At 40.0% G+C, this 20081-nt stretch overlaps 1 protein-coding gene across 2 annotated transcripts in view; it reads left to right on the top strand.

Moving 5' to 3' along the window:
- Positions 1-20081, top strand: part of GABRG3 (gamma-aminobutyric acid type A receptor subunit gamma3) — a gene marked incomplete at both ends in the record, with an annotated part of 419168 nt that overhangs the window by 373571 nt on the left and 25516 nt on the right. For both annotated transcript variants that reach the window (XM_084254301.1, XM_084254300.1), the window contains one exon: positions 15518-15655. In XM_084254301.1, coding sequence (XP_084110427.1) covers positions 15518-15655 — 138 coding nt within the window. The remainder of the gene's footprint in view (positions 1-15517; positions 15656-20081) is intronic.

Below are 20081 nucleotides of genomic sequence, written 5' to 3'. Positions count from 1 at the left end.
GAGAGTGAAGATTTGCACCCCTGCCTGCCATATGCCTGGTGAACCCCAATAAAAGACCTGCAAAACCCCTGAGGGTTCTGACTCCTCCTTTACCCGGTCTGCATGGGATCAGAAAACCTGCACTGGGTCCATTCCTGCCCTTACACATGGATACAAAGTTCTTGAAAGTGTAATTAACTTCTTCCTATGATACACATCTTTTTTTTTTTAATTTTCTGAGTTTTTCTCTCTTGTTTCTCACTATCACGGGTAATTTTCAATATTAGCAAAGTAAAACTTGCATGTTCTTACTTTTATCTAATTGGTTGATTCCAGTTTGTTTGCTCATCTGTTTTTTATTGGGGAGGGCCAATTGGTTTTTTAAATTTTTTTATTTTTTACATCGTTGTTCATTTTTAAACAATATTTGCTTCCCCCCACCCCCTCAGGTGTAGCCCCCATAGAGTTTCCTTCCCCAATGCACCCGTGCACCATCACCTCAGTCCCCTGTGCTCCTCCCTCCCTCCCTTAGATCCCTCTCCCGCCTCCTCCCCTGCAGGATGTCTCTGGTTTGTAATTGTCTGGTTTTGCTTGTTGTGTTTTGAACTGTTATTATTTTTTTACACTGATGTCTTATTTGGTTCCCTTATATTCCTACTGTAAGTGAAACCATCTGATATTTTTCTTTTTCCTTCTGGCTTATTTCACTGAGCGTTATTCCTTCTAGCTCCATCCACATTGCTGCGAATGGCATGAGTTTATCTTTTTTGATTGCTGAATAATATTCCATTGTGTGTATATGCCTCGTCTTCCTAATCCGGTCACCTATTTTCAGGCATTTGGGTTGTTTCCAGGCTCTACCTATTGTAAATAGTGGTGGGAGTGCAAACTCTTCCAGCCACTATGGAAAGCTGTCTGGAAGTTCCTCAGACTACTGAAAATGGAGCTACCATAAGACCCGGCAATTCCACTCCTAGGGACCTACCCAAAGGACACAAAAACATTGATTCAAAAGAACACCTGTACCCCCATGTTTATTGCAGTGCTATTTACAATAGGTAAAATCTGTTCATCTGTTTTGGATGGGAGGGAAAGGTGACTGTGACTGTCTAAATCATAAAGGGGGAGTCATCAGGGGAAAACTGCAAGAGATGGGGAAAGACAAACTTGTTAATTCTTTTCAAAAAAATATTTTAAATGTATCTCTTCTTTTTTTTTTAAGATTTATCTACCCATGTATACAAGAGCTGGGGTACAGGCCAGAGATGTGGGGGGTGAGAGGATCCACCGGAGACAGAGCGGGGAACAGAACAGGCAGACTGACTGAAACACACTGCTAAGGGGCGCAGTGGGTGAAACTGGAGAGGTCTGCTGGGCCATGTGGGCCTCTCCCTGGCCGGCCAGGGATCGAACTTGTGCTGCAGAGGCTGTGGATTGCCTACAGTGTAGTGGCCAACCCCTTGCACCACCAGGGAGGCCCAAGCTTGTTAATTCTTATCTGAGGGCCTCTCTGGTGGCGCAGCGATGAGCACTGTGTTGTGAAGCTGCCCGAAGCCTCTGCAGCGCCAGTTTGATCCCCAGCTGCTCCCCAGCCACCGGAGGAGGGTCCCACATGGCGTGCAGACCTCTCCTGCCGCCCGCTGCTCCCCTCAGCAGTGTACTGTGGTCTTTCTGCCTGCTCTGCTCCCCGCTCTGGCTCTGGTGAATTCTCTCACCCTCCCGCGCTTCTGACTGTACCCAGTGCTTGTATAAATAAAAATAAATAAATCTTTAAAAAAAAAATTCTTATCTGAGAGACCAGTCATTTGCAACTGCATCATATGTTTTTGTTTGCTTATGTAAGCATACACAAACACATATACACACATACATACACATTTATTTTTCACTAAGATATACTTATTTGCAACATACTTTTCTAGATCCTGCACTTTATAACGTGCCATGGGCATCCTTCCAATTCAGTACTGACTGTGCTATTTCATCCTTTCTAATGGCTGTATTTTAATCAAGAATATGGATAGCTCATAATATCTTCCAGCATTCAATTAACAATAATATGGCAATAAACATTTATGTGCCTATTTTGTTTTTATTTCATTACCATTGTTCATTGTTATCTTTATTATCATTGTATTGTATTTTGGTCAGCAAAATTCACAAGTCAAAAAGTATGAACATTTATGAATTTTAACAAATAGTACCCCATTTTATTCCATGACTTCATATTAATTAATACTGTGTAAGTAAACTTCTTTTCACTTTTGTCAGCACTGAATGTTACAATACCTGTTTTAATGAGTTCTTTTTTAATATATTGCCTTTCTCATAAAACTGTCAAAGATTCTAAATAATATGCTGGCAAACCTAATCCAACAATTTATTCAAAAGCTGCTGCAAAACAACCAATTGGAGTTTATTTCAGAATGTGACAAGAATGCAACTTTGGAATGTCTTTGAAAATAATTCATTAAATGAACATATTAAAATGTTTAAACCATGACTTGGTCATATATTTCAATAAAAACACTAAGAATATATTATAGGGAGAAAAACTAGATATCAGACACAAAACAAACATCAGAGATGTTATCACTGCTTCAGTGGATTATATGCAGGAAATAAAAATAAGGACCATGGGGCCTCCCTGGTGGCACATGCAGTTGAGCACAGCACCGTGAAGTTGTTCGCAGCCTCTGCAGCGTGGGTTCGATCCTGGCCGCCTGGCGAGAATCCCACATGGTGAAGCAGACCTCTCCTGTCTCGCCTACTGCTCCCCTCGGCAGTGTGTTTTGTCAATCTGCCTGTTCTGTCCCCCGCTCTGTCTCTGGTGGATCCTCTCACCCTCTGGCAATTCTGGCCTGCACCCAGGTTCTTGTATAAATAAAAAAATCTTTAAAAAAAAAAGGACCATGAATATTGGAAAAGTCAATATTATCTTTATTTTCAGACATACATTGCATGTATTAAGCATGCAACTGAAATGATTAAAATTAATATGAAATCTGGGGTAGGCTTAATATATATATAATATTCATAATTATTATACTTGTATATATTATGCATATGTATAATTATTTTTTTAAATAATAAATTTTATTTTTATATTCCCCATACAATTGCAGCCCCCCCATTCTGACCCCAATCCCTCCCCTCCCGCCCCCGCCCCCCTAAAAGTGTCTCTGGTTCATAGTTTTTTGTTGATTTTCATTTTCACTTTCTTATAGTTATTCATTTTCCTGGTCCGTTATTTAAGTTTTCTAGATTCCTGCTATGAGTGAGACCATCCGGTATTTTTCTTTTTCTTTTTGGTTATTTCTCTGAGCATGATCCCTTCCAGCGCCATCCATGTTGCAGCAAATTGCATGTGTTTATCTTTTTTGAATGCTGAGTAATATTCCATGGTATATATGTACCACATCTTCTTGATCCAGTCATCTATTTTTGGGCATTTGGGTTGTTTCCAAAGTTTAGCTATTGTAAATAGAGCTGCTATAAACATAGGGGTGCAGGTGTTCTTTGGAATTGATGTTTCTGTGTCCTTTGGGTAAATACCTAGGAGTGGAATTGCTGGATCATATGGAAGCTCTATGTTTAGTAGGTCCAGAAATCTCCACACAGCTCTCCATAGTGGTTGGACCAGTTTGCACTCCCACCAACAGTGCAGAAGAGTTCCTTTTTCTCCACACCCTCGCCAACATTTGTTGTTGCTAGTTTTTTTAATATGTGCCATTCTCACTGGTGTAAGATGGTATCTCATGGTAGTTTTGATTTGCATTTCCCTGATGACAAGTGATGTTGAACATTTTTTCATGCGTATGTATAATTATTAAACCCACCTGAGATATATACAAAACAGCTTTTATGTGCACAATTAATATTTATGTGAAGATATAAATGAAAAACACGTCTTTACGTCAGACAGAAAAAAAAAGAAAACTTACATTCTAGGAACATTGTTTACCGTTAAAGGCACAAGACAAATATGAAGAAAACTATTAAAGTTCTTTTTTTATATTTAATATTTTATTGAGATAATGTTGGTTTACATTCTTGCTTCTATTTTGGAAGTATAGAATTTTCCTCCCTTCAGGTCTTATTACTCCAGTGAACCCACCATCAAGGTACCCATAGTTCATCACCACCAACAAAGAATATATTTAGAAAATGCCACAATAGGATCCCATGCCATGGGTCCCCTCCCCCAGCCTTTTATTTTCTTTCATTTTTTTGGAGTGAGATTGTTTTACATGTTGATTTTTATCATCAAACTTCATACATATATGAGAGACCACCCACGTTAATTTTTTTTTCATTTGATATACTTTATTTTTTTTTTGCCTCACTGTGGTTTATAACCCAGATCAATAGCTTACAAAATTTCATTGTTCATTTTTAAACAATATTTGCTTCCCCCCACCCCCCTAGGTGTAGTCCCCATAGAGTTTCCTTCCCCAATGCACCCGTGCACCATCACCTCAGTCCCCTGTGATCCCTCTGATCCCTCTGATCCCTCTCCCTCCTCCTCCCCTGCAGGATGTCTCTGGTTTATAATTGTCCATTTTTGCTTTGTTGTGTTTTGTACTGTTATTATTTTTTACACTGATGTCTTATTTGGTTCCCCTGTATTCCTGCTATAAGTGAAACCATCCAATATTTTTCTTTTTCCTTCTGATTTATTTCACTGAGCATAATTCCTTCTAGCTCCATCCACGTTGCTGCGAATGGCATGAGTTTATCTTTATTGCTTGATGAATAATATTCCATTGTGTATATATACCACATCTTCTTGATTCCGTTATCTATTTTTGGGCATTTGGGTTGTTTCCAGGTTTTACCTATTGTAAATAGTGCAGCAATAAACATGGGTGTACAGGTGATCTTTTGAATCAATGTTTTTGTGTCCTTTGGGTAGATCCCTAGTAGTAGAATTGCCAGGTCGTATGGTATTTTTAGTAGACTGAGGAACCTCCAGACAGCTTTCCATAATGGTTGGACCAGTTTGCACTCCCACCAGCAATGTAGGAGAGTTCCTTTTTCACCACATCCTCTCCAACATTTGTTGTTGCTTTTTTTTTGATATGTGTCATTCTTACTGGTGTAACGTGGTATCTCAATGTGGTTTTAATTTGCATTTCCCTGATTATCAGGGATGTTGAACATTTTTCATATGCCTGTTGGCCATTTGCATTTCCTCTTTGGAGAAATGTCTTTTAAGTTCTTCTGCCCATTTCTTGACTGGATTGTTTATTTTGTTTTTGTTGAGTCGTGTGAGTTTGTATATCTTTGTGATCAGTCCCTTATCAGTTGACTGGGGTGCAAAGATTTTTTCCCAATCAGTGGGGTGTCTCTCTGCTTTGGTTAATGTCTCTTTTGCTGGGCAGAAGCTTTTCAGTTTGATGTAATCCCAGGTGTTTATCTTTTCCTTGACTTTCTTTGCTTTGGGTGATGAGTCTTATTGCAATGTATGTCTTGTAGTGTTTTACCTGTATTTTCTTCTATATGTTTTATGGTTTCAGATTTTATGTCCAGTTCTTTCATCCATTTTGAGTTGATTTTTGTGCATGGTAAAAGGTAGTGGTCTAGTTTCATTCCTTTGCATGTGGTGGTCCAGTTTTCTCAGCACCATTTATTGAACAAACTGTCTGTCTTCCATTGCAAAGAATTTTGCTCCTTTGCCAAAGATCAGTTGCCCATATAAATGTGGTTTTATTTCTGGGTTTTCTATTTTGTTCCATTGGTCTGTGTGTCTGTTTTTGTTCCAATACCAAACTGTTTTAATTATTATGGCCTGGAAGTATAGTTTGAAGTTTGGAAGTGTGATACCTCCTCTCTCCTTTGTTTTCATCAGTGGGGCTTTGGCTATTCGTGGTTTTTTGTGGTTCCATATGAATTTCATCAGTATTTGTTCTATCTCTTGGAAGAATGTTATTGAGATTTTTATTGGAATAGTGTTGAGTCTGTATATTGCTTTTAGTAGGATGGACATTTTAATAATGTTAATTCTTCCAATCCATGAGCAGGGGATGTCTTTCCATTTCCATTTCCATTTGTGTCTTCTTCTATTTCTTTTAACAATGTTTTACAATTTTCTTTGCTTAGGTCTTTCACCTCTTTTGTTAGGTTTATTCCCAAGTATTTCATTTTTTTTGTTTCAATTATAAAAGGGATGTTTTTTTTTTTTTATTTCTTCTTCTTCAGATTGATTGTTTGTGTATAGGAAAGCTACTGATTTTTGTGTGTTGATTTTGTATCCTGCTACTTTACTGAACTGGTTGATTATTTTGAGTAGTTTTTCTATGGAGTTTTTAGGGTTCTTTATATATATGATCATATCGTCTGCAAATAGTGATAGTTTTACTTCTTCTTTCCCTATCTGGATTCCTTGTATGTCTTCTCTTGCCTTATTGCCCTGAGTAGCACCTCCAGTATAATATTGAAGAGCAGTGGTGAGAGAGGACATCCTTGTCTTGTTCCTGATCTTAAAGGAAAGGCCTTCAGCTTTTCGCCATTGAGAATAATGATGGTGGTGGGTTTATCCTGTTTGACTTTCATCATGTTAAGATATGTTCCTTCTAGCTCGAGAATTTCAAGGGCCTTCATCATAAATGGATGTTGGACTTTGTGGAATGTTTTCTCAGCATCTATTGATATGATCATATGGTTTTTATTTTTCTTTTTGTTGATGTGTTGGATTACACTGATTGTTTTTCATATGTTGAACCATCCTTGTGCCCTGGGATGAATCCCACTTGATCATGGTGTATTATCCCTTTGATGCATTGTTGGATTCTGTTGGCAAGGATTTTGTTGAGGATTTTTGCATCAGTGTTCATTAGGGATATTGGCCTGTAATTTTCTTTTTTTGTGCTGTCTTTGTTTGGTTTTGGTATTAGTTATTGTAGGCTTTATAGAACATATATGTAGTATTCCTTCTTTTTCAATTTTTTGAAAGAGTTTGTGTAGGATAGGCACTAATTCACTGCTGAACATTTGGTAGAATTCATTTGTGAGGCCATCCGGACCGGGGCTTTTGTTTGGGGGGAGTGCTTTGATTACTGCCTCAATTTTGATGCTTGTAATTGGTCTGTTTAGGTGTTCTATTTCTTCTTTGTCCAGCTTTGGATGATTATATTGTTCTAGGAATTTGTCCATCTCTTCTAGGTTGTTGAATTTGTTTGCACATAAGTGTTCATAGTAATCTCTGATTATTTTGATTTCTACTGAGTCTGTTGTGATTTCTCCTCTTTCTTTTATAATCCTATTTATATGTGTTTTCTCCCGTTTTTTCTTTGTGAGCCTGATTAGAGGTTTGTCTATTTTTTTTATTTTTTTCAAAGAACCAACTTTTGGGTTCATTGATCTTTTGGATTGCTTTTTTAATTTCTATTTCATTTATTTCTGCTTTGATTTTTACTGTTTCCTTTCTTCTACTGGCTTTCGGGGTTTTTTGATGTTCTATTTCTAGCTTTTTGAGATGTGAGATTAACTTGTTTCTTTGAGTTCTTTCTTGATTGTTGATGTGTGCCTGTATTGCTATGCATTTTCCTCTTATTACTGCTTTTCCTGCATCCCATGCATTCTAGAAAGTGGTGTCCTCCTTGTCGTTCAACTCAAAGTATTTTTTTTTAATTTATTTATTTATACAAGAACCAGATGTGCGGGAGGGTGAGAGGATTCACTGAAGGGGGAACAGAGTCAGGAACAGAACAGGCAGACTGACTGAAATACACTGCTGAGGGGAGCAGCGGGAGAGACAGGAGAGGTCTGCTCACCATGTGGGTATCTCCACGGCGGGGATTGAACTGGCACTGCAGAGGCTGCGGACAGCTTCATAGCACGGCACTCAACTGCCTACACCACCAGGGAGGCCCATCAAAGTATTTTTTAATTTCTTCTTTGATCTCCTCATTAGTCCAGTGGTCTTCCAATAGTGTGGATTTCAATTTCCATGAAGTGAGAGGGTTCCTTGTTTTCTTTCCATGATTTATTTCCAGTTTGATGCCTTTATGATCAGGAAAATAGTTGGAATGATTTTGATCTTCATGTATCTGTTGATGTTTGTCTTGTGATCCAGTATGTGATCGATTCTGGAGAATGATCTGTGTGTGCTTGAGAAAAATGTGTACTCGGATTTTGGGGGTGCAGTGTCCTATAGATGTCTGTTAAGTCCATGAGTTCTATGTCTTTATTTAGGGCTCTAGTGTCTTTATTTATTTTTTGTCTCATTGATCTTTCCATTGGTGAGAGTGGATTGTTGAAGTCTCCCACTATTTATGTATTTTCTTTAATGTCCATTTTCAGAGCTGATAATAACCGTCTAATATATTTTGGTGTGCCTTTATTTGGTGAGTATATGTCGATGAGTGTTATAGCTTCCTGATGTATTGTCCCCTTGATCATAATGTAGTGTCCATCTGTGTCTCTTTTTACTTTTTTTAATTTGAAGTCTATTTCATCTGATATAAATATAGCTGTTCCTTCCTCTTTTTTTTTTTTTTTTTGGTACATTTGCTTGTAGGATTGTTTTCAACCTTTTGCTTTCAGTCTGTGTTTATATTTAGTGTTTAAATGTGTTTCCTGGAGACAGCAGAAGGATGGATTTTGCTTTTTAATCCAGCATGCTACTCTCTGTCTTTTTATTGATGAGTTTAATCCATTTACATTTAGAGTTAATATTGATATGTTGGGGGTATTTGCCATTTTGTTTGTCTTTTTTGTGATTTTATTCCTCACTTTATTCTGTTCTTCTTGATCATTCCTCTGTTGGTTTGGGCTTTAGGACTTCTTGTAGAATTTTTTGGAGTGGGAATTTAGTTGTAATGAATTTCTGAAGTCTGTCTGAGAAGGTCCATATTTTTTCTTCATAGAAGAAGGAGAGCTTTGCAGAGTAAAGTATTCTTGGTTGACATTTGTTGTCTTGAAGTTTGTTGAATATGTTACTCCATTCTCTTCTTGCCATAGTGTTTCTTCAGATAAGTCTGAGGTTAACCTGATTGATTTTCCCCTTATAAGTTATATAAATTATCTGTTTCTTCCCCCTTGCCAGTTTCATTATTTTTTCTTTGTCTTGGACTCTTGCAAGCTTTACTATTATGTGTCTTGCTGTAGTTTTCTTTTCATTGTGGTAATTGGGTGTTCTCACTTCTTGTATGTTTATATTCTTCTCCTTTTTCATACTTAGGAAATTTTCTTCAATTATCTCCTTGAATAATTTCTCAGATCCTTTGTCTCTTTCCTCACCTTCTGGAATGCCTAAAACTCTTGTATTTCCTCTCTTCATGGAATCTGATGATTGTCTAAGGGTATTCTCATTCTTCTTCCTTTGCACTTTTCTCTCTTTTTCTCTTTTGGTTCTTTCTATTTCTGTATCAAGAGTACTGATCCATTCTTCCTTTTCCTTGGTTCTGTTTTCAATGCTTTTCCAAGAGCTCTTTGTCTCCTCCAGTAATCTTTTAGTCTCCTCCTTTTCTTTTATTTCCTTTCTTAAGGTCTCATTTTTGTTCTTCAGTTCATGATTATTTGTCTCATCACATTATACTTTTAATCATGATGATTATTAATTCTCTATCTGACAGGCAGAGAAGTTCTTCCATGTCATTGTTGTGCTCTGGTGACTGATTTTCTTTTTGTCATGTGTCCTTCTCCTGCGCGCTTGCTTGGTCATTTGTATTTTTTCTTCTCCCTGCTGTTTGCATTCTAATTTGTTCTATGCATTGGGACATTGTGCCACTGGTGTTGGCAGGCATCTCTTTGGATTGCTCCTTCAGGGGTGTCAAAAACTGTTTACCAGACTGAGACCAGCACTGGTAGGCCAAAACTCCACCAAGGTGTTGATGCTGTGACTGTGTTGCTGGGCACTGTCTCTTACAGTTCCCTCCTGCTGTATTTACTCAGTTCCAGCAGGGAATCAGTTAGTTGGTGATTTTGCTCTGGTCACTAGGTGGTGCTAGAGACCGGTACTTGCTGACCTGTCCTTTTCCCCTGTATTTCTCTGAGAAACTGAGGGGGGCGGGGAGCACCTCAACACAAGGGCTATCGCTCATGTTGGGTGCTGTGTCTGCCCTGTGTTCACCCAGTGCTGTGCCCTCGGCTGTGTGAATCCTGTGCCCTGTGTTCTAGTTCTCAGTCTCAGGGTTTCAGATCCAAAACGAAGGCTGTCACCCTGTGCAGTGCCCACTGTAATGGTGCGTCCCATGCCCAGGATCCTGTGCCTGGCTCTCAGTTCCAGAATGGGTCTTGCTCTGTGCCTTGTTTCCCTTCTTACCCCCTTTTGTGTGACCCACCCCCTCTCAGAGCCCGAGGGTGTTTTTGGAAACCCTGGTTTCCAACTATTAGGAAGTTGGTTATTTTGTTCTGGTCACTAGGTGGCACCAGAGATCTTTCCTAGTATCCTTCCAGAGCTGTGCTTTTTCCCATGGGTCTCCATGGAATGGCTCAACGGCGTGGGGTCCTGTGTCTGCCCCTGTGCCACATGTCGTGAGGATCCCACACCCCGAATTTCAAGCCCCAGGTCTCAGTTCCAAAGCCCTCAGATCCAAAACACGGTGGCAGTCCAGTTCAGTGTCCGCAAAAATGGCAACTTTTGCACCCCACTCCCGTGCCCGAGTGCCTGGCTTTTGATTACTCAGTGAGGGTCATTCACCTCAGTGACAGTTCCTACATGTCTCCCCACAAACCTAGGTCGCAGGCATGGGGACCTGGGCAGCCACGATCCATGTATGCTTTTCGGGCATGTGCACGCTTTTATCAGCACAAGCTGACCAGCTATACTTGGGCAATTTGCAGGTGTCTCCGCAGAGTCCTTATCTTCCTGTAATGGTGCCCGGAGCTGTTCGCTCGCCTCCATGGAGATTCCTGCACAGTTCTCCATAGTTTCCATTCGCGGGGTGTGGTGCCTGCAGCAGTTCCCTTCCACTCACAGTCATGCTTGATCTGTAGTTTGTTCTCGTTGTTGTTGTTTTTCTTTCTGTTGTCGGAGTGTGCCAGCTTTGTGGGTGGGGAGGGTAGCAGGGTTCTGAACTTTGCTCTCTTTTCGTTCTCTCTTTTCTTTCCTCTTCGGGCAGTTTGCCAGAGTCGCCCATTTATCTCCCATGTCCTGGTTTTTGCAGGGACCTGCCACTTTTCCTCCCTATTAGCTTTTTTTTATGGGAGGATTTACTCGCAGAGTTTCCTCGCCACCATGTTGATCTGAATCTCCTATTAAAGTTCTATTGAAGAGCTTGAAACAGTTCCTGCAAGACAAATACATATTCCTGAAAGGAACAATTTGATATTGCACAGATATTGGCCCTTCCACAATTAATTTGATAGTTAAAAATATTTCAATCAGATTTCAAATTATGGTGTTTTCTGTATAATTGTTGGTGTCAATTGCTGTAAATGGAGAATGTATCTTAATTTTAATAATGAACCAGAGACATGTTACAGTGAGGCTGATAAATTTTAACTACCTGGGCTGTCATTTGCACAGGTTCTTTCCAAGCCCTTAAAGGAGGCCTTGGGAAAATTTGCAAATATAACTTATGTAAACCCTGGCCCTTGGGGTAGGGTGATGGGCATGGTGGTAGCCACATTTAGGATGCAGCTGGGGAGTGGGGGTCAATAACATCTGCATGTCATACCCATGTACACATGTTCTGAGTCTGTGCCCTGCTTCTGAAATTCTCTTTGAGGTTGCCAGGGATGACTTTGCTCTTTAGAACTATGTAGAGGAAAGTGAGGTGAAAAGGTTGGAGTAATAGCTGATAACAAATGCATGCTCCCAAAAAGCTAGGTGTTCCTTGCATCACTCAAACCTCCCTTTCTTGCCCCTCCTCAGGGCAAGTGGGATGGATTTTAACATCACCATTAGGCACACCAGATTGAGATTTGTTCACATCCCTCACAAGCAGCTGATAATTTGCCATTAAGCAAAGGGGACAGTTTCATCTTGGGGTTACTTCTGTACTTTTATGGTATTCCAGAATTTTTTTTTAAATAACCACATATTGAGATGTATTTTGCCTACCATAAAATTTACTAATTCAGTGTGTTTAGTGAATTCACAGAAATGCATGACCATCATCACTATCTAATTTTGTAGCATCTTCACCCCAAAATGAAATCCTGTACCCACTACACAGTCACTCTCTAGACCCCCTCTACTTCACCCACGGGAACCACAGATCTACTCTCTACCTCTCTAGATTTGCCTGTTGTGCGTGTTTCATACAAATGAATTAGGATGAAGTGGCTATGTCTGTCCCTTCACCAGTTGGTACAGTTTGGTTGTTCCCACATTTTGGCTAATGACTTGATGCTATGAACTCTTGTGTTCACGTTTGGTGTGAATGTGTTTTTTTTTCCTTCCTCTTGGGTACACCCCTAAAAGTGGTGTGTATGTTTGACATATTGAGGAACTGCTTTCCAAAATGACCTTCACATTTTACATTCCACCAACAGTTTGTAAACGTTCCAGCTTTTCCATATCCTCTCAAAGACTTGCTATTTTCTTTGAATTTTTTTATAACCATCCTAGTGGATGTGAAGAGGTAGCTCATTGCAATTTTGATATGTATGTCCCTAGTGACTAATTATGATGATGAGCATTTTTGTGTGTTTATTGGCCATACATATATCTTCCTTGAAAAAATATGCATTTGAATTCTTTGCCTGCCTCATTCCAGCTCACCCCATGGCAATTTTCATTTATTCCCTGTGCTCCTGAAAGTACTGAAGTTGTAAATTCACCTCTAGATGGTGGCTTTCAAACTTTCAACCCAATCTCTGGGAAAGATATTTTTCATTCCAGAATTAGGACACATCTGTATATACTGGAAATAACACAAAAAATTTTACTGGGATTGTGTATGATGCCTTCAGATGTATGTAAATATATATGCCTCTCATATATATTACTGTATTTCATTTAAAACTGTCAGACATGATCTCACAAGTGGATTCTAAAGACCCAGTGTTTTAAAAGCAGTGGTATAGATTACCCCACCCCCTTTAAAAAGACAATGCCAAAAGAGGTTGAATGGTGTGCCTACTATCTACAAACCAGGCAAGCAACATATTGTGATTCAGCAGTAACCTACACACTGCAATTCAAGAGTCCTTATAATGCTCAACATCATTGAGTTGAGAAATCTCTGAATTCAAAATTTTAAAGAAGAAGCTAGCACAGTTTCTAAACAGTAGAGAGAGGGTTTTGTGACCCAGCCATAAATCCTATAATATTCAGAAGTCTGTACAATGTCCAATAAACCTACAATAGCTCTTAATCGCTGTGACCTCCTCTGCTAATGGTGGTAAATTTGTCATTGATGCCTGAAGCTGCACCCAAGCTGTGGGGTATTTGTGTGACATTAACATCACGAAAACATCATTTTTCCATAGCATCAGGAAAAGTATTATTATACTTGAGCAGTTTAACAATCACAGACAAGAAATTGATCACAATTACCACAGCGGAATTTATTTTTTCTTTCATAGAAATAAAAATAAATTTGGAGACAGCTTCATGTTGCATCTTTTAAATCAATGCTGTCCTCTTTCCCTCTAAACACTAAGCAAAGTAGGTCAAACGCAAAAGACAAGGAAGCTACCACTTAACTCTCATCATTCAAAACAAATACCACTTTTCACAGACAAAAGGCTGTGCAGAGTGTAATTCTTCTCTAAAGCTGCTGCCTCTTGACCTGCTTTATCTGAAGAACAGGAAGAAGAGTAACCCAGATGGGGGTGAAGAAGGGGGTCCTTCAAGGCCAACCATGTTGACATGGCACAGATGCTAATCAGTGAGTCCCCCTCTCCCTTCCCTTCCGTAGCAGCCAAGGGCTAGAAACTCACAAAGGACAGCCTGCCAGAGAGCTCAGCCCAAAGAGGGACAATCTTTCAACCCAGTACTTTGAGTAAGGGAGGTAATTTTATATTTTTTGGCACCACAAGAAAAGCTATGGTTAACATTAACGGAGAAATTACTATGACCTGGAATGCTACTAAGTACTGTATAATGTAATCTGCTAGTCATTTGGGGTTGCTATTGTTTCTGGGTTTGGGGGCTCCTTGGTCCTTGACTATGGCTGTGAAAGAATTCAAAGCTACATCTAGGCAAAGCAAAATTTATTTAGCAACAATACACCCAGAAGGAGGTCTGCGTGGACAGAGTCCATAGAAGAACAACAATTGCAAGGAAATTCAGGGGAATCCTGGCTAAAATAGGGTGCAGAAGGGTGCTCACTCCATCCTTTTCTGGAGTTTACAGAACAGGCTCTCCCAGGATATTGGTTTATGGAGCTGAGCCTAAGAGCATCGAGAGCAACAATGTCAAGTTATGAGAAAGCCAGTATCCCTGAGATTTGACAATTATTTCATGGAATGATCCACTGTCAGAAAGCAAAAGGCACATTGTGCTCTATTCAGTCTTTGAATGAAGGAGCCATGCTGGCAATGATGGGCAAACAGGGAAAATGATTGAGAAGTCATTGTCTGTAAGAGGTTTGCAAAATGATCTGTTTAGTTAGCAATTTTCAGTCACTTTATTAATGTGCTAATATGAATTTGTGTGAGTCAATGCAGTCCTTTTTCATTCAGGATAACTCATCAAGGTGGAGCATGTTTCTCCTACTTCTGCAATCAGACTCTGTAGGAGTCAGTGAAGAGTTGTCCTGTATTTGGTGACAACATGGAATCTAGAGTTGCTTTTTTGCAGAACATGCCCCATGGAGTAGACCAGTCAGTGTGCACAGAAGTCAGTGTACCAGGTCAGCCCTCTGATCAGGTCAAAGAGCTTCAGCCCAGAGTCAACGGTGTCCAAGTTCTGTTCAGCTGAGGGGAGGCAGGGGTTTAGACACAGGCATTAGGTCAGCCTCCGGTTTGGACTTAGGGTATTGCTAACAGCACCAGATAGAGTGAGCACAGCCCCTGTCTGTGACACTTGGCTCTACACATGTTGCCAGCACGGGGTAGCAGAAACATGAGAACATCTTGCTTCCTGGAGTAATTAACAGGATGGTAAATGGTTTCTGGGAAAAGTCAAAGTTCAATGATCAGAACTGGAAACTAATGTCAGAGAAACATAGACTGCCATTCCTCACAAGTCCTGGAATGACTGCCTTATTAAATCTGTTTGTCCTGAGATCTGGATGGACTAAGCTCTGGGCCATGGTAGAAGGTGTGATGGGTGTGGCCCAGGCAGAGCTCAGGCTCTGAAACTACTGACCCTCTGACTAGTGCCTCCACTCTTTGAAGGTCAACTATAGCAATGGCTCTCTAAGAGTAAAGAAATAAAGACAACATCCACACTGTGTGCTATGTCCATGATGAGCTTGGCCAGGCTTGTGGCTGGGGAGATCTTGATGGGTGAGGACTTGCTGCAAGAAGCCTCTGGGTTAGAGGGACTTCTGTTTATTAATTTTAGAGGTTCAGTGTATTTGAGGAAAATTGGAGAATAATGCCTAAAATTTTAACTTTTGTTAAGTGATTAGAGTGATAATTTTGACTTTAATGTTTTATCAGCCTAAAAATATTAATATTGGTTCTATATTTTTAGATGGCTACCCCAAAGAAGAAATGATTTATAGATGGCGAAAAAATTCAGTTGAGGCTGCTGATCAGAAATCATGGCGGCTTTATCAGTTTGACTTCATGGGCCTCAGAAATACCACAGAAATTGTGACAACATCTGCAGGTAGGAGTTAAAGAAGTATAGCTCTCAAAAAAATAATCTGATTTTCTTTCTCCTAATCTGTAAGACTATTAATGTAGACTTCCTTCATGTGTATGTTTTAACTAATTGTATGAGGGCAACCATAATAACTCAGTAACATTTGAGGGAAAACAATTGATTCAAAAGGGAAATTGTTATAATTAAAAAAGTGCTTCAGTTGGGATGTGAATGGGGTGATTAGAATTGCCTTATATTATGAAAATAGGACTATCTCCATTATATCTATACACCTAACTGGGATTACTTGATATTGATTTTTATAAACCAGCTTTACTAATGGTGAGAGTTCTACACCTTCCCACATATACAATAAGAATCAAAGAATTGTGGAGGAAGCATGAATAGAAATATTTTGTGGTGGCTTTTACCCATTTACGAATCACCTATATTAATAATGTAATTCTACTCCATGAGAGGTTGAATTATACCAGTAGACCTTTGGGGTGTAAGAAAGTCCAAAGGAACTTAACCAGAGCATTAGTCTAGTGTTTAAATGCCCAATGTTGAGGCTACTGCTTTTCCTTTCCTGGTTTTCCTGTTGGATAAGAGTAAATGAAAGGAAATGCAAAGGTAAGTATAATACAACGTCTCCAGATTTTTGAAATTAACTTTAATAAATTACTAGTACAGAGAGTGGTAAATGGAGGGAGATAATAATGAGTAATTATTGTATTTGGTGTTATTGTGGGGGAAAAGCACAAAAACATTTACTGACCACAAGGAATTTTGAGATTGACTAGAAAACCATAGCAGTATAGGAGAGCAAAAATCTGCCACCCCAAAAGTTGTCTTTGGCAAAAGCTATCTTTCATCAGTGGGGGTTTGAAGGCTGGTGGAAGTTGCTTTGACATTTATCTGCAGACTTCTCTCTGCAAGGGCCTCTCCCAGGAAGACCTAGTCTTGTCTCTTTGCTAAAGAAGAGACATGATCTGTATTCCTTTGTTTTCCAAAAAGCACCTAACTGGAACTCACTCTTTCTTCCCCCGACCTCTCTATTTTAGCTCTGCTGCTTAAGATAGTCTAAAGTCACATGAGTGAGCTACTCAGTCATCCTGGGTCTCCCTCATGTTCACAGGAAGTGCACATGTTATTGTTAAACTTCTCTATGACTTTTTCTCTTTCAATCTGCTTGATGCTTTTTTTGATTATTTGCCAGTCTAGATGAACCTAAAGGGTTATGGGGTGATTTCCCTTGGACTTTGACCATAGACATGAGAGATTAATGATCTCCTGTTGCTGAGCTTATGTGTTCTAGTCCTGCTCCTTCTTCCCACACCAGGAAACACTCCAGCACAACTCCCTCGCTCTTATACCATATTTTTTAGTCTTTGCTAAATTGTCTACCATCAACTTAAAAACAGACTGTCATTTCCCTTGTCTTAAAAAAAAAAAAAAACAAAAAAAACGATGGTTTCAGAAACAGAAAATTATAAACCATAGCCATCCTGCAGGGGAGGAGGAGGGAGAGGGATCAGAGGGAGTGAGGAGCACAGGGCAATGAGGTGATGGTGCACAGGTGCATTGGGGAAGGAAATTCTATGGGGACTACACCTGAGGGGGGTGGGGGAAAAAGTAAACATTGTTTAAAAATGAACAACAATGTAAAAAATACATAAAAAGAATAAAAAATTATAAAAAAAATAAAAAAGAATGTAAAAAGAGAGATGGTTTCAGTAGATCTCCAGCAGGCAACAAATGGGGTAACTGAGAGGTTGATAAGGGAAGGAACTATTTACAATCCTGCTGGTAGCTCTGATGACATATTGTAATATGACATTGCGGTCATCAGACAAACGACCCCCAAATGCCCATATCCTAACCCCGGGAATTGAATGTCACGTTACATGGTAAAGGGGAATTGAGATTGTGAATGGAATGAAGGTTGCCATTCAGCTGTCCTTCAGATGGAGAAAGTACCTTGGATTATCTGGATGGGTCCAAGGTGGAAGAGGCAGGAGAAGAGGAAGAGGAGACATGTCTATAGAGGAAATGCAGAGGCACGATATGCAACTGTGAAGACAGTGGAAGATCCTGCAGCCAAGGAACATGGGGAGCTTTAAAAGCTGGAAAGAGCAAGGCAATAAATACTAGAGCCTTTCAAAAGGAGCAAAGCCTTACTGACACCCTGATTTTCATCAAGTGAGATACTTGCTAAACTTTTAAACTAAAGGACTATAGGATAATTTTGCATTGCTTTAAACCACTGAATTTGTGGTCATTGGTTATTACAGCAATAGGAAACTAATCCAGGCATGTTGCATTGGGTTAGTGGCATGGAAACTTCCATTCGTCTAGCGTTTAAATGTCGAAGAGGCAAGAAGCAAGAGGTTACCAGAATCTACAGAAACAGCCACAGGAAGGAGGCTGCCTGACAACTGGTGTTGTTTTAGCCAAAGTATGCAGGTTAACTGCAGCAGTGAGATAAGAAAGCCTGTGAGTAAATGCCCTGAGGCCCCTCTCCTCACAGAATCCATTTCTCCTTCCCAGTAGCCAAACTTATCAGCTGGGACTCAGGGAATGTACCTGATTTGATCCAGACAGCTCAGCCTCTTGGTCATAATGCCTGAAGAAAAGGGTAAAAAATGGCCTTGAAGGTTCTACAGAAGGTGACCAATAAAATGTTGTTCAGACCCTGCTTCCTCCACGAGCTCCTGAACTCCTTGTGCTCTTTGCACCAAATGCTTCTAAAGAATTCAAGACCCCCGGCTCCAGTGTCTCCACTTCTATTCTCTAGAGTTCCTATCAGCTCTGGGCAAGAAGCCCACTGCTCCACTTGGTTAATCCTTCTCTCTCCATCATTTCTTCTCTTTTCCTTTGACTCCCAGGACACTCTTCTCTTGGATTTTTCCCACTGCTCTTGTTCCCCTCAATTTTAGTTTTAGACCTCCATCTCCACTCTCCATTCCTCAGGAAGCACAGAGGGTTCTGTTGCTACCTATATTTACTCCGTCTTGAGCCTCATCCTTTCTCTTATCATCACATTCAACATTTTAGAAAATGCCATTGTCTTCATCTCCAAAATATTCTGATTCTTCCTTTTGGATTCACTGCTATGATCCTGGGTCTTTGGGACTTGACATATTCTTGGAAATGACCTTTTGGACCTCTCCATTTTTCGCCTCCACCAAACCACCTGTGCCCATACCCCATCTGTCTCCCTCCTCTACCCTTTTCTCCCTCCCCCAGCTCTCCATTCCTCAGGAAGCACAGAGGGCTCTATTGGTACCTATATGTACTCCCCCTTGGGACTGATCCTTTCTCTTATCACCACACTCAACATTTTAGAAAATGTCATTGTCTTCATCTCCAAAATATTCTAATTCTTCCTTTTGGATCCACTGCCATGATCCTGGTCTGCATGGCCATCATTAGCCTTGAATTTATTCCTTGGGTTCTAGCCTTCACCACCGTATTCCATCAAAAAGTGATTCTTAGTTATTGAATCAAAATTACTCTGCTCAAAACCCTTTCACAACCACCTCTTTTTTTTTCTTAAAACAAATGAATGCCAGAGTGTTTCCAGTAGCCTAAAGCCCTATGTGGTCCAGCCCCTAATGGCATCTCACCCACAGCTCCCTTAGCACATTCTCACCATGTGGCTGCTCTTTGCCTAGATACCTTCTTGGGGGTTTTGCAGAACTAAGTCCTTTATATTTATAAAAATCTATGTTCAGAGATCATCTTCTCTTTGCATCTTACCCTGGCAACCCTATTAGCACTCTCAGCATTCACTGGAGGATCTAATCTATCATATAATTGATGTATTTATTATGTTTATGGCTTTGGGTCATATTCCATGAAGGGGTTTCTATGTTGTTAACTAATTATAATAAATGGCTAGACTGTACTTGGCTCAAAGTAATGTTCTCATGAATAAACTGGTTAGCAAAAGATCTGAGTTAAATAGTTCACTTAGGAGGAATGTTTATGTCTAGGCAAGAAATCATGAGAGTTGAGTCAGGAAGAGGCAATGGGAAGAGAAAGGAATATATTTTGAAAGGCTTTCCATCAGTTAAAGAGCAAGTCTAGTAAGTGATGGTCCTGGGGGGTGGGACATATACCAGAAGCAAGGAATGTCAGGGCAATATGTGAACACATTGGTGAAACAGGCTTGGGCATATTTTAGCAGGAACCATGAAATTGGCTGTAAACATTCTGGAGGGAAATTCTCATTAACTTTCTTCAATGACTGCAAGCCCAGTAGGCTGATCTATCATTTGTCAAGTGAGGTCTCAACAAGTTGATATTCATGCTTTTGTGGTAGAATCATAGTGGCTGGGTCCTGATGGCCAGGGGCTCCCCTAGGGTGAGGCCCATAAGACCAGACCTAGAACAGGCAGCTTTCAGAATAACATTTGCCTGAGACTGCATCCCTCTCCTGATTGCT

This window comes from Talpa europaea (assembly GCF_964194135.1).
Source record: "Talpa europaea genome assembly, chromosome: 14".
NCBI classification, from domain to species: domain Eukaryota; kingdom Metazoa; phylum Chordata; class Mammalia; order Eulipotyphla; family Talpidae; genus Talpa; species Talpa europaea.
Note: the sequence above shows the minus strand (reverse complement) of the source record. Positions and strands in the feature narration are given on the sequence as shown.